Below are 14266 nucleotides of genomic sequence, written 5' to 3' on the forward strand. Positions count from 1 at the left end.
ATAACAAAAAGTTAGGATGTAGATTAAACAATCAACAACTGGAACCAGACAGTAATTTTGTGCATGTAGGAACAGTCTTTAATGCAAACAGATTAGACAAATGTTGAAATAAACAATAGAATAAGTAAAGCAGGAAGCCAGTTAAACAAATTAAAATGGAATAAAAGAGAAATTAGCCAAAAGACAAAAGCACCAATAATGAACATTGAAGAAAATAAGTAAATGGTAAGGCATTATGTGACTTAAAAAAAAAAAAGAAAAAAAAAAGAAAAACCAACAACTAAATGAAAAATAAATAACACTTTCTTCACATATTAAAATAGAGAATTTTTTATTCCCTGGTAAATGAATGAAAACTCATATAGAATATTATATTCTGCTACTATCCATAAACAAAAATGAACATACACAAAGCCATCTACAAGGCCTGTTCAATAAAGAATGATTATAATTTTTCATAAACAACTGTACTGCTTGCTATTTCTAGCTGAGCTGTGAAATTTAAGACCAAACCAAGTTAAATCACATAGCAACTATGCAGTTGATTTGTGTGCACAGTGTGATCTTGGCAGTCAGTCAAGTTTATGCCTTTTCAGTTCCACCAATGGACGTGAAATGTGAGGAATAGTATGCTGTTTTCAAATTTTGTTTCAGCCTCAAGAAAATTTTTTAACATGAAATGTTATCATATGAAGCACATAACATGAAATGTTATGTGCTTCAGCTGATGTTTTCTTGAGGCTGAAACAAAATTTGAGAACAGCATACTATTCCTCACATTTCACATCCATTGGTGGAACTGAAAAGGCATAAACTTGACTGACTGCCAAGATCATACTGTGCACACAAATAGGGCATGTGGTGAATCTATACTTCCATATAGCACAGCTTGCAGGTGTTTTAGAATATTTAAAGATGGATGTGATTCAACTGGAAAAATTGGTGGTCCTGGAGCTCCAATTCTTGCTATCACCATAGAAACCATAAACACTGCTTCTGTAATAGTGAGAGAAGATAATCGTATCACCCACTAGCTGCAATAGTGGCACCACTAAAAATTCTTATTTATTTTATTTATTTATTTATTTGGTTTTTTTTAGGAGCATTAGCAACTAAGGCCATATTGCTCCGGGGATATGCGGTGGTCATTCCCTGACCTTTCCGCATCCTCCGTATTTGGTGGTGACGGGCTCGAACCCCGGTCTAATCAAGAAGCGTGTGCTACGCACTGCTCCTTCCCACCTGGCTACGGAGGCGCCTTAAAAATTCTTAATTTTTGAGTTAATACAACTAATGAAGTTGGGATAGTGGACTTTGCATTTATGCAATAACAGTACAAAGTGAATTCAATATTTCCAAAATTGGTACAAGTGTCGTTATGCCATTTTAGTTTTTACTGCATCAAGAAGCATCAACAGTGGTACTTCTTCAGTGTGCCCCCGACCTTGGGACTGAATGGAGCAGGATCATGGTCTGTGTGCAACAGTGACCCTTTTTGAGTTGTGCCAGTATTGCAGTGTAATACAACCTTCTTGCTTATAATAGCAGTTGGCATTATTTTAGTTAAGAAGGGCTGGAACAAGGTATATTTGTGCCCTGGGCAAAAAGATTTTTCGGCACTACTTTTACTAAGAAAATATATATATATATATATATATATACATATATATTTTTTTTTTTCATGATTTGTAAAATTTGGCACCCAGGGCAAGGACAATGCCAGCCCATACCTTAATCCGGCACTATAGTTGAGCTACTATTGTACTCAAAATAGTTTACGTTTTTGTTTGGTGCCACTTAGTTTCCCCCCTCCATTTTCTTGTAATACTTTATCATTGACTGTTCTTTTTTGGAAGGCAAAACTTCAAGCCGTGGCGAATTGATGCTTAAAAAAAAAGACTAGACGTAAATTGCTACATATGGCATGAAGGTGGAAAACATTCCACTGAAATTGGATCTTGCCTATTAAAATATTTAGAAGAAAAAGCAGCTTCTTGCCAATCCAACGATCTTGAAATTACCTTTTATTAAGATAATTGTGGGTGAAAACAGAAGAACAAATTTATTATAACGGCCTATTTGTATACCGTGGCGAACTTTCAAATCAAAGCCATCACACACAAATTTCTTGTTGTAGGTTATATGCAAAACAAGGGTTACTGTGCACACTCATTAATAGAGAAAAACATTAAAAGATCACTAAAGTCTGGTTCTGTATTCGTCCCATCACAATGTTACTTTAGCTAGAACTGCCAGAAAGACGGGAAACCCTATCAAGTGACAGAGATGAGTCATGACAATTTTTACAAATTGAAAGATTTGGCCCAATGCACTTTATGAAATTTAATGAAAATAGTGATGAAGTGAAATTCAACTTCAATGACATTGCTATCTTTAAAATAGAAAAGCAGCATCTAGATTCTTTCTTTTATGAAACATCATACAAACAGGATGATTATAAATCAGTTAATATTAAAACTAGAAAAACAAGAAAACCTTTGGAGTCATTTGCAGATTTCAAATTTAAAAAAGCCAACAAGAGTTCCATTCGAATTTCGAAAAAGAAGCACAGTGACCTCCAATATTTGTTGAACAATAACACAATTCACAAATCTCATGCCAGTTTTTATAAGTCTAAAAATTGATTTCAGAAGGATTAAAATTTTCTAAGAATGACTAAATTCTGCACAATCAAGGCATAGCCTGACCATTGCCTTATACAAAGGGAAAATCACCTCCTTTTCCCTGCTAGCAAAATTCCTATATATCATTGACAAAACCCCATGACCTGCTCTTGCGGCCAGTCTGCATTGCTCAAAAAACTTCATATCTGGCTGCACAATTACTCCCAGGTCTTTTTCATTTTCTACCATCCTAAGTGTAGTACCACACAGTTGGTACATTCCTCTAGGGTTACTTCTACCAATATGCAGTACTTTGCATTTGTCAATGTTAAACTTCTGTTTCCACTTCTCAGCCCATCTGCACAAATTTTCTATATCCTGTTGTAGTAGCACACTGCCATTACTGTCATTAACAACCCTGCCAACCTTTGTATCATCTGCAAACTTGGACACTAAAGTCTGATATACCTTGATCAATACCATTGATAAATATACAAAACAACAGTGGGCCCAACACTGAACTCCGTGGGACTCCACTAATAACATTAGTCCACGAAGAGCAGCACCCATTGATTACCACCTTCTGTCTTCTCCCACTCAACTACCATTTTATCCATTGTAGCAACTTACCTTTAATACCATTCTGCTCTAATTTGTACAGTAGTCTTCCATGCACAACAGTGTCAAAAGCTTTCCTCAAATCCAAGTCTATGATATCAAAATTATTTTTTGCATCCATTTCCTTTGTAACCACATCATAGTATCCAATCAAATTTGTCAGACAAGATTTGCTGTGTCTGAATTATTGCTGCAGTCTTGTCTAGATGATCCTGCAATGCATCTTTAACCAGTGACTCCATTATTTTACCCGGAACAGAAGTTAAACTAACTGGTCAGTAATTACTCGAGTAACCCTTCGATCCCCCTTTGTAAATTGGGGATACATTTGCATATCTCCAGTCCATGTGGACTTCCCCTGAGTCCAAGGATGCTCTCATAATTATGGCTAAGGGTTTGCTTAGTTTCTGTGCCGCCTCCTTTAATATAACTGGATAGATCCCATCCACCCCAGGTGCCTTTCTTATGTTTAACTTCAACAATTTCTCCTCTACTTTTCTTTCAGTCATTACAAAATCATTAAGCACCCTGCTACAATTTAATAACCTGCTGACATTTTCCTTCCTTAATAACTCCTCACATGTGAAGGTAGATGCAAAATATTCATTCAGTTTGTTTGCTATCTGAGCAGGATCATCAACAGTCAAACCACCGATATCAAGTGAACCAATCTGATTCATCCTCTTCCTTTTAGAGTTTATATAAGTAAAGAAATACTTGTTGTTTTTCTTAGCATCCTTTGCTAAAGATTTCTCATAACTTGCATTCGCTTGCCTAATCTCCTTTGTAACTTGATTACAGACTAGCTTATATCTTCCATAGGTTTCTGTGTCGCCTGATAATTTATATGCATCCCATGCCACGAGTCTTATTAATTTATTTGACAACCATTTAGGCCTAAACCTTGAGCAATATTTCATAATAGGTATGAAACATCTAATAGCTTCCACGATTAATTCCTTGAATGCTTCCCACTTAGAATTTGCTGTTGGTAACATCATTAGATTTGTCCCACTGTACAGTTCATGCAATAGTGGCACAATTTAAAAGGGGGTTAAATTTTAAAATACGGATTACCCGTAGTTGTTATTTGGTTTTTAGTAGCATTAGCAACTAAGGCCATATTGCTACAGGGATATGCGGTGGTCATTCCCTGACCTTTCCACATCCTCCGTATTCGGTGGTCACGGGCTCGAACCCCGGTCTAATCAAGAAGCGTATGCTACGCACTGCTGCTCCTGCCCACCTGGCTACGGAGGCACCCATTACCCGTAAGGGAATGTTGATCAAGCCAGTCTAATTTTGGGTATCACTGGGTATGATGAGATGAATCACAATATATTTGAAAATTCACATAATTGCTTCAATTGTAAAGAAACTAATTTTAAAAGTCAAATTTTTCTCATTGATTATCTCAGAATTACGATTTTTGAGTTAAGCCACTATTGCAGCCAGTGAGCAATATAACAGTAAGGCAACTGGCAGAGATGTTGAGAATATCAGTAGGAAGCATGCATGGTATTCTCCAAGACCATTTGCATATGACACATGTTTGTGCATGCTGGGTTCCAAGCCTGCTCACACCTAAGCATGGAGGTTTGTCAGGAGATGCAATGGAAGGTTACTGAAGACAGTGAGGTTCTGCACAAGGTGATAATGGTGCATGAGACATGGCTTTATCATTCCAACCCAGAGAGTAAGCAACAGAGCTCTGTTTGGAAGTCTATATCACCAACGTTGAAAAAAGCCAAAGTTGTAGCTTCTGCAGGAAAGGTTATGGTCATCGCTTTTTTTTTTTGACATTCAAAGAATGGTTTACCAGCATGTTGTGCCATGTCATATGACTGTTATAGGACCTTACTACAGAATGTACTGCACACTTTGTGGGATCATATTCAGTGCAAATGACCACAACTGCATGTAGGTGGGTGGATGCATCATAAAAATGCAAGACCTTGCACTGCTCATACTGTCATCGAGTACTTAACTAGCATTAATGTTAAATGTGTTCCTCATCTATCCTAGAGCCCTGACCTTTAACATCCTGCAATTTTTTTTTTTTTTATTTTCAGAGATAAAGAAAGAGCTGCGAGGAAAATGTTTCTGGTTGTCAGAAAAAGTTGTAAAGCCATCGGAGATGATTCTCAAACGTATGTCAAAAAATAGCTTCCAACATGTTTTTGAAGAATGGCAGAAATGTTGGAGTAAGTGCATTTCATCAAATGAGGACTAATTTGAAAAGGACCTTTAAAGTATGGATGATTAATAAAGGCATGTTGTGAAGAGAAAAAAAAAATTATGATCATTCGTTATTGAACTCTTAATACGAACTTTTAATACTGATAATTTTAATATTAAGACCTCTTAATATTGCCTTTAAGCAGATATTAGATTTGGTAGTTCTGCAATTGAAAAAATAACATATCTGCATGTTTCAAAAATAACAAAATTAGCCAAAACTTCAATTTTTTTTTTTTTTTTTGGTAGTAGTTGGCGCATCGGCTTCTGTGGCCATAATGCACCTCCCAAGGTTTTTGCAGTACTGTGATCCAAGCCTGAGGCGGGATTCGAACCTGCGACCTTTGAGTTGCCAGGCAGGCACTTTTACCCACCCGGCTAGCCCAGTCGGCCAAAACTTCAATTAAATTTAAAGAGTTGGCAAGTATGTGAATAGGAACAGGCCTGGAGGTAGACCACGAGGAAGATGGGCTGATGGTGTCAAACAGGAATTAGAAGAGAGAGCACTCACTCTGACAGTCTGCAAGGAGTGATTTGTACTATCACAGTGATCTGTATGCCCAATGGGTATAACAGACATGTATGATGATCTAATAAACACAATTTTACATCACTAAACTTTCTTAAAAGTGAAAAAATCCAGCTTCTTCTCACTGGTTTTAAAATAAACATACAACTAACACTGTGGTTCTGTTAAGTTAAAAGCAGAAAGACTGAACTGTATCAAACTGAGGAGAAAAAAAAAATTTCTCTTTTCAGAATAAATTCAAATTACTATGAAAAAATAAATAAATAACAATGTACAAAAAATGCATGAATATTTAAATTAGTTACCTAAAATTTAAAATATTCTTGAAATATGAAAAATGCTTTTGTTAAAAGAAGCTGAATAACTGCATGCATTTATGAAGTAAACTTAGCTATACTAGTATTATTTGTAATTCATTGTAATTCCTCAATAAATGACATTTTGTAATACTTTAATTTGATCTACATCAAATGAATAACAGAATATATTAATTTTCATTGAATTTCATTACATTAAAATACTATAGTCAAATGGATTGTGTGCCATTTTTATTTGAACGTAGCTTCAAGGAAAACAGCATCCACTGATTACCACTCTGTCTTCTCCCACTCAACCACCCTTTTATCCAGCAACTTACCCTTAATACTATACTGCCCTAATTTGAACAGTAATCTTCCATGCACAACAGTGTCAAAAGCTTTCCTGAAATCCAAGTATATGATATCAAAAATAATAATATCAAAAAAAAGCCACTACAATTCAGAACCATCCCTTCATTCATACCACTGACCGAGAGATCCAGTTCCAGCTTCTTTAAGTATTTCAGCACCTGCTTGAGACACAATAGCCATTTTAAGAACTCTATGTGGAGGCTTTGAGTTTGAATGGTTTCTTTCATTATTTTCATTGAGCAAATCTCTTTCATTTTCATCTTCATCTTCTTCTTTATCTTCCTCCTCCTCTTCTTGATTTTCTTCAGCTTCCTCCTCTCCTCCAACTAGAACCAATCCATATTCCTGCATGTAAAAACAAAAAAAACATTCAATGTTGACATGAAGTTAATTTAAAGAAAAAATTTAAAATAATGACATTAGTTAGAGTCCAGTGACTCCTAGTTACTGTGTCTTACTAATTTAATATTAAAAATTCATGATCATGAAAAGTACAGATGGAAGAATTTTAAAACTCAGTTTATAACTGACTTCATTCATCCCAAAATTCATTTCAGTTAAAGCATGCCTGCTTTTTAAAACTAAATAAAATGATTACAAACTGAGCTTAATTTTCTTGACAGTGAAATCTAGAAGGAGTTACTCCTCTGAATGTAACTTATCTTACTGCAGCAATAAGAAAATCATTTCTTTCGAAAATTAACTCATTTTGAATTGCTATTTACAGGAGAATAATAGAAAGATAGTTTAGACATCCATTTCTTCGAATTTATAGCAGCCTTCCATGAAGGCTGCTCTAAAATCACTGGGAAGTATCTGTTCAACTCATCTACCATTTCTTCTGGGCTTTCAATGGACCTCCTATTGCAGCTAATTAAGGGACCTGGTTGACTTATTCTCTTCTTTTTTATATTTGCATATAAAAAAAAATAAAGAAGCACATGGCCATAATTTGCTTGTAACCAAATCTAAAGCTTCTTTTTCTGCCTGTACTAAAGCAGTAACAATTATAAATAATTTATTAATAAAGATAAGCTCAATTTTATCTTTACTAATAACTTAAATATATATACAGTTGTGCCTCCATATCCACTGATTCAGTTTACCTGTGGTTAACCAGGGAAGAAAAAATGAAAAAACTTAACCTGTACTACTCACGTGTCCAACACGATGCTTTGCTTTATTTTTTACATGTCACAAATGATTTGGTCACCAACATTATAATGGTTCTTTAAGAGATATAAACGGATGCACAGTTTTCAAGTTTTTGATTAATTTGAAAGCACAAATCTTGCGTATGCCCATCATTTTTGCGATTTCTAAACAAAAAAAAAAAATAAAAATAAATAAAATAAAACAGTTACCATAAAAAAAAAAAAAAAGTGACATCCCTGACATAAATAACGAAGCAAAATTTGTCCTTTTGCGGTGTGACGGACAACAACAATTGATGTGACACACTAAATCAAACTAAACATTTGGTCTCTCTCTCTTCCCCCCCCCTTTTTTGGTTTGAATGGTAGGTGTGAAGACAGCGGGGTGGCAAGATAATAGGTAAACTAATCTTCCAATGACGACTTATAACACCGGTTCTTGTTGCTTATTTACGACTTGCAAAATATCTGTTTATACCTATTCTAGTTATTACTTGAATTTTATGATTTCTGGTTGATTTTTTTTTTTTTTTTTTTTTTAATTTGCAGTCTTGAAGTGTTCCGGTTAATCCAATCCCGGTAAATCGAGGGTCTGCTGTACTTTATTATTACTGTATTTAATGTTGGTAATGTCTTACTGTGTGTTTAATTTATCAATTAAACTTTATCATATGTATGTATGTATGTACATGAAAATCATGTTATATATGGGATCAACAGGTGTTTGCTTTATCCACATTTTCAGCCATCCACAGTAGGTCTTGGAACGTATCCCACACAAATACGAGGGTCTCACTGTATATAGTGTTATAACTGCATTGGGATATAAGTTAAGGGTTTTAATTTTGTATTGAAATTTTATTTGAAATTGAATCAAAATCATCACTCAGACCAGAGGAGCAAAGCAACAGGCTAAAGCTAATATCAGTGCTTTGTCTTAGGGAACAACTGAAAGGGGCGGTTGTCCTCTGAATCACAGCCTTTTGAAATGTATTGCTTGTTTGATGTTTGTGGAGCAATCAGGGATGGGACATGATATTGCCAAGGGGAATGTCTTTGTGTGTGTGCATGATGTAAGGAGTGTGAGGAAATCAGGAGGCAACTCAGCATTGTTATGGGCCTGTATGAAAGCTTGAAGGACAGGGTGGATGCCCTCGAAGAATTTAAATTGAGGGCCCCACAAGCTCTCAGCTGCTGCCCACACCAATGCCAGAGCCTGAACATCACCCAACACATTGGCAACCACCAAGGCAGAATGCGCCAGTCCCACAGGAACTAGCAGTTGTCGGTGACTATTGTCAGGGATACGGGGAACATATTGTGCAAAAAGGATAGGTGGAACGGGACCAGGGCATGTCTGCCAGGAGCAAAGACTGCCGCACAAATTGGAGCAGTGTGGCACTGGAGGGAAATTGCTGCTATGGATAAAGGGATAGTTCAGTGGAAGACAGAGAGTGATAATCAATGGACACTGTTCTTCGTGGAATAATGTTATTAGTGGAGTCCCCCAGGATTCAGTATTGGATCCATTGTTGTTTTCTGCATTTATTAATGATATTGATGATGGTATATATCAGGCTTAATGTCCATGTCTGCAGATAAGGTCGGTAGGGTTGTTAATGACACTAATGAAAGTACGCTGCTGCAACAGGATCTAGAAGAGTTGAGCAGATGGGCTGATAGGTGGCAACTGAAGTTTAACATTGATAGATGTAAAGTACTGCATATGGGAAGCAGTAACCCCAGAATAACGTATCAGCTGTGTGGTACTACACTAACAGTGGTAGAGAACGAAAAGGACCTGGGGGTAATTGTGCAGGCAGATATGAAGTTTTCTGAGACGTGCAGACAGGCTGCAAGAGTAGCTCATGGTTTCTTGTGAATGATATACGGAAATTTTTCTAGCAGGGATAAGAAGGTGATTATCCCCTTAGCATTAGCATTATCCATTGTAGCAACTTGCCTTTAATGCCATACTGCTCCAATTTGTGCAGCATTCTTCCATGTGCAACAGTATCAAAAGCTTTCCTGAAATCCAAGTAAACAATATCAAAGTTATTTTTTGCATCCAGTTCCTTTGTGACTGCATCATTAGCATTGGCACATGATGCAAGAAAGCAAGCTTATATGGCATCAGCCAAAAAAAAAACCATCAACACACACCCTTCTCATTTCAACCAATCAACTCACTCCAAATATCTTGTCTAGTTCTGCCTTTAATCTATTTAAGCTATCAACTTCTACAAAGGCAGATGGAAGTTTGTTCCAGCAAACAACCACCCACTGGCTAAAGGCAAACTTCCACACATCTATCCTACAACTGTCTTTCTTCAATTTGAATTTATTCCCTCTGGGGCGATTATTCTGAGCAAGAGGAAGAATTCGATTAGCATTGAGCATGCTCAAACCATTCTAGGCTTTATACACCTCAATCAAATCACCTCGCAGGTGCCTAGTCTCCAGACACTGTAATTTGCAAAACTTAAGCCTTTCTTCTTAAGAGCAATCTTTTGTTCCCTTCACTAATCTTGTTGCCCTTCTCTGCACTCGTTCCAACAGCTCTACATCCTTCTTAAAATGAGGCCTCCAGACCTGTATCTGGGGTTACTGCTTCCCATATGCAGTAATTTACATTTATCAACATTAAACTTCAGTTGCCACCTCTAAGCCCATCTGCTCAACTTTTCTAGATCTTGTTGCAGCAGCATGCTGTCATTAGGGTCATTAACAACACTGCTGACCTTCGTATTATCTGAAAACTTGGACATTAAGCCTGATATACCATTATCAAAATCACTGAAGAATACAAAAAACAACAACGGACCCAACACTGAACTCTTGGAGACTCCACTAATAACATTAGTCCACAAAGAGCATTGTCCACTGATTACCACTCTCTGCCTTCTCCCACTCAATCATCCCTTTATCCATAGCAGCAATTTGCCTCCAATGCCGCACTGTACCAATTTGTGCAACAGTCTTCCATGTGCACCAGTATCAAAAGCCTTTCTAAGATCCAAATATGATATCAAAATTATTCTTTGCATCCAGTTCCTTTGTGAAACAATCAAATTGGTCAGACAAAACTTCCCCTTAACAAATGCATGCTGTGTTTGAGCTATAACTGAAGTCTTGTCTAGATGATCTTGCGATGCTTCTTTAAACAATGCCTCAATTAATATCCCTGGAACAGAATTAAACTAATAGATCTGTAATTACCTGTGTCTCCTTTGATCCTCCTTTGTAGATTGGGGTCACATTTGCACATCTCCAGTCCATGGTACCTCCACTGAGTCCAAGGAAGCTCTCATAATTATGGTTAAGGGTTTGCTTACTTACTTTGCTGCATCTTTAATATAACTGGATAGATTCCATCCAACACAGGTGCCTTTATGTTTATCTTCAACAATTTCTCTCCACTTTACTCTCAGTTATTACAAGATTATCTAGCTTACTGCCAGAGTTTAATAGACCTCAAGCATTCCCCTCCCTGAATAACTCCTCATGTGTGAATGTAGATGCAAAATATTCATTTAGTTTGTTAGCTACCTAAGCAGGATCATTAACAGTTGAACTATCAATATTCCCCCTTCCTTCTAGAGTTTACATAAGTAAAGAACTCTTTGCTGTTTTTCTTTCCATCCTTTGCAAAAGATTTCTCTTAACCTGCCTTTGCCTGCCTAACCTCCTTTGTGACTTGCTGTGACCTCCTTTGTGACTTGGTTACAGACCAGTTTATATCTATCATAGTCTTCTGTGTCACCTGTTAACTTATATGTATCCCATGCATTTTTATTCTTTGCCACATGTCTCATTAGTTCATCTGACATCTATTTAGGCCTAAATCTTAAACAATATTTCTTAGTTGGTATGAAAAGCCTAATAGCTTCCAAGATTAATTCTTTGAATGCCTCCCATTTTGAAATTGCTGTTGGTAACATCATCAGTTGGTCCCACTATAAAGAATTTAAATACTGTCTCAGACCACCATAGTCACCTTTACGAAAGAAAAAACCCCTCCCTTTACCCATGATTGTAGTTATCTCTTTGAGTAAATCCCACTTCAGGACACTGTGCTCACTGCCACCTAGTGATTCCTTGACTGCAGATTCTTAATGCATCAAGAATCATTACTGATAACCAGGTCAAGAGAATTACTCCCTCTAGTTGGCTCCTAAATATGCTGCTATAGAAAACAATCCTCCAATAAATCCACAAAAGCCTTGCTAGTGTGTGAGTGACCAGCCCCCAAATTCCAGTCAATATCTGGGAATTTAAAATCCCCCATTATAAGAGAGACTGATTTACTGGCCCACTCTATTTTTCTGCACAATTCCTCATTATACTCATCAGACTCATTAGGCCTTTAACACACACCTACTCTCATTTTTCCTTTCCCAGTGCTTATGACTTAACCAAACAGACTCAAAATTGCATTGTCCACTAACATCAATTGGATGCACTACCTAAGATTTCAGGCGTCCGTAGCCGAGTGGTCAGGAGCAGGAGTGCAGTAGCACACGCTCTTTGAGTAGACCGGGGTTCAAGCCCCTGATTGATGAATACGGTCGATCTACCAACCCACACTGGACCAGTGTGGCAGATTATGGTCCATTTCCCTCAGCATGAATTGTTGAGGAGGCTTCCATCCTGCAGTGGGTTGATAATGGCTGCACTTTACCTTTTTTAACCTAAGATTTTATGTGTTTCTTAACTAACAGCATAACCCCTCCTCACTTCCTGTCCTGTCAATCCTTTGTGTACACATTGTACTCCCCAAATTCCAATTGTGCACTGCTTATGTTTGTGTGACACCACGTCTCTGAAACACCAACAATATCTGCCTTTGATGTCTTGAATAGCACTTCAAGCTCATCAATTTTATTAACTGTACTCCTAGCATTGGTGTACATGCAAGTATATATGCACCAGTTTCTACTCTTAGTTACCCTAACACAGCCAATGTATTTACTTGTTTCACTATGCCTCACAGCCGTCCTGGAAATCCCCATTGCCTTGCTTTCCAGGCTGCTGCTCAATTTCATTTCAATGGCATGGCAAGAATTACTTTCACCTCTGCCAGCAGCTACTGTTAATCTATTAGTCTGTGTATCCCCCAAGCTATCAGTTTTCCGACCCACCTAACTCTGCCTCTATAGCATCAGCAAATATTCTTGTACCCTTTCTATTTAAGTGTATCGCATCCCTGTAGAAGCAGTCTCTCCTGTTAACAAGCACAGACCAGGTTGAGAAAAACTTTACCCCTCGAGCGTTGCATCTCATCAATCTCATCATATACTCTCTTCTATCGCGTCTGGGCAGAATTGCAGACACTTTCAAATTCAACCCTTACTAAAGGTTTTTTTTCAACATTGACCTGTACTTGTTAAGTAATTCTGCTGGTCTCCTACTCTTAATATCATTAGTGCCAATGTGTACAACAATATCATCCTTTGTGCCCTTAAAAGATGATATCTACTCTATAATGTCATCAACTTTGGCAGACATACTCTGGTCCTGTTTCACCTATCTTTTTGCACAATATGTTCCCCATTTCCCTGAAAATAGAGTCACTGACAACAACTAGTTCCCTTGGGACCAGCGCATTCTGCCTTGGGGGTTGCTACTGTGCTGCATGAAGTTCAAGTGCAAGCTCTGGCATTGATGTGGCAGCTGAGAGCTTGATGGGCCCCTCAATTTAAATCCTTTGAGGGCATCCACCCTGTCCTTCAAGCTCTCATATAGGCCCATAGCAACCTTGTATAAGGCCACACCTTGAATACTGTACACAGGTCTGGAGGCGTCATTTTAAGAAGGATGTAGAGCTGTTGGAATGAGTGCGGAGAAGGGCAACAAGATTAGTGAAGGGAACAAACGGTTGCTCTTACGAAGAAAGGCTTAAGTTTTGCAAATTACAGTGTCTGGAGACTAGGCACCTGCGAGGTGATCTGATTGAGGTGCATAAAGCCTTGAATGGTTTGAGTATGCCCAATGCTGATGGGATTCTTCCTCTTGCTCAGGATAATCACATGAGAGGGCATAAATTCAAATTGAGGAAAGACAGTTGTAGGGCAGATGTGTGGAAGTTTGCCTTTAGCCAGCAGGTGGTTGATTGCTGGAACAAACTTCCATCTGTCATTGTAGAAGTTGATAGCTTAAACAGATTCAAGGCAGAACTAGACAAACATTTGGAACAAGTGGATGGGTGAAATGAGAAGGGAATTTTTTTTTTTTTGGCTGATGCTATATAAACTTGCTTTCTTGAATCATGTGCCTTTTCTAATGCTAATTTTGTCCTTAGGCTCTTACCAAAGCCACTGGCTGCAACTTCTATGTATGTCACATATAAGCTTCTGGTTTACGAACACCTTATTTATGAACACTCAATTAAATCAAATGTCTGCTGTCAGAAATGAACAAACATTTTTGATA

General features: G+C 37.5%; 1 protein-coding gene across 1 annotated transcript in view; it reads right to left on the reverse strand.

Annotated features, from left to right (window-relative positions):
- Nucleotides 1-14266, reverse strand: part of LOC150079327 (leucine-rich repeat flightless-interacting protein 2-like) — a 234079-nt gene that overhangs the window by 66247 nt on the left and 153566 nt on the right. The window contains exon 9 of the mRNA XM_090383033.1: nucleotides 6800-7025. Coding sequence (XP_090239159.1) covers nucleotides 6800-7025 — 226 coding nt within the window. The remainder of the gene's footprint in view (nucleotides 1-6799; nucleotides 7026-14266) is intronic.

The sequence above is a fragment of the Mastigoproctus giganteus genome, chromosome 10 (genome assembly GCF_048544385.1).
Source record: "Mastigoproctus giganteus isolate SK-2022 chromosome 10, ASM4854438v1, whole genome shotgun sequence".
Lineage (NCBI taxonomy): Eukaryota > Metazoa > Arthropoda > Arachnida > Uropygi > Thelyphonidae > Mastigoproctus > Mastigoproctus giganteus.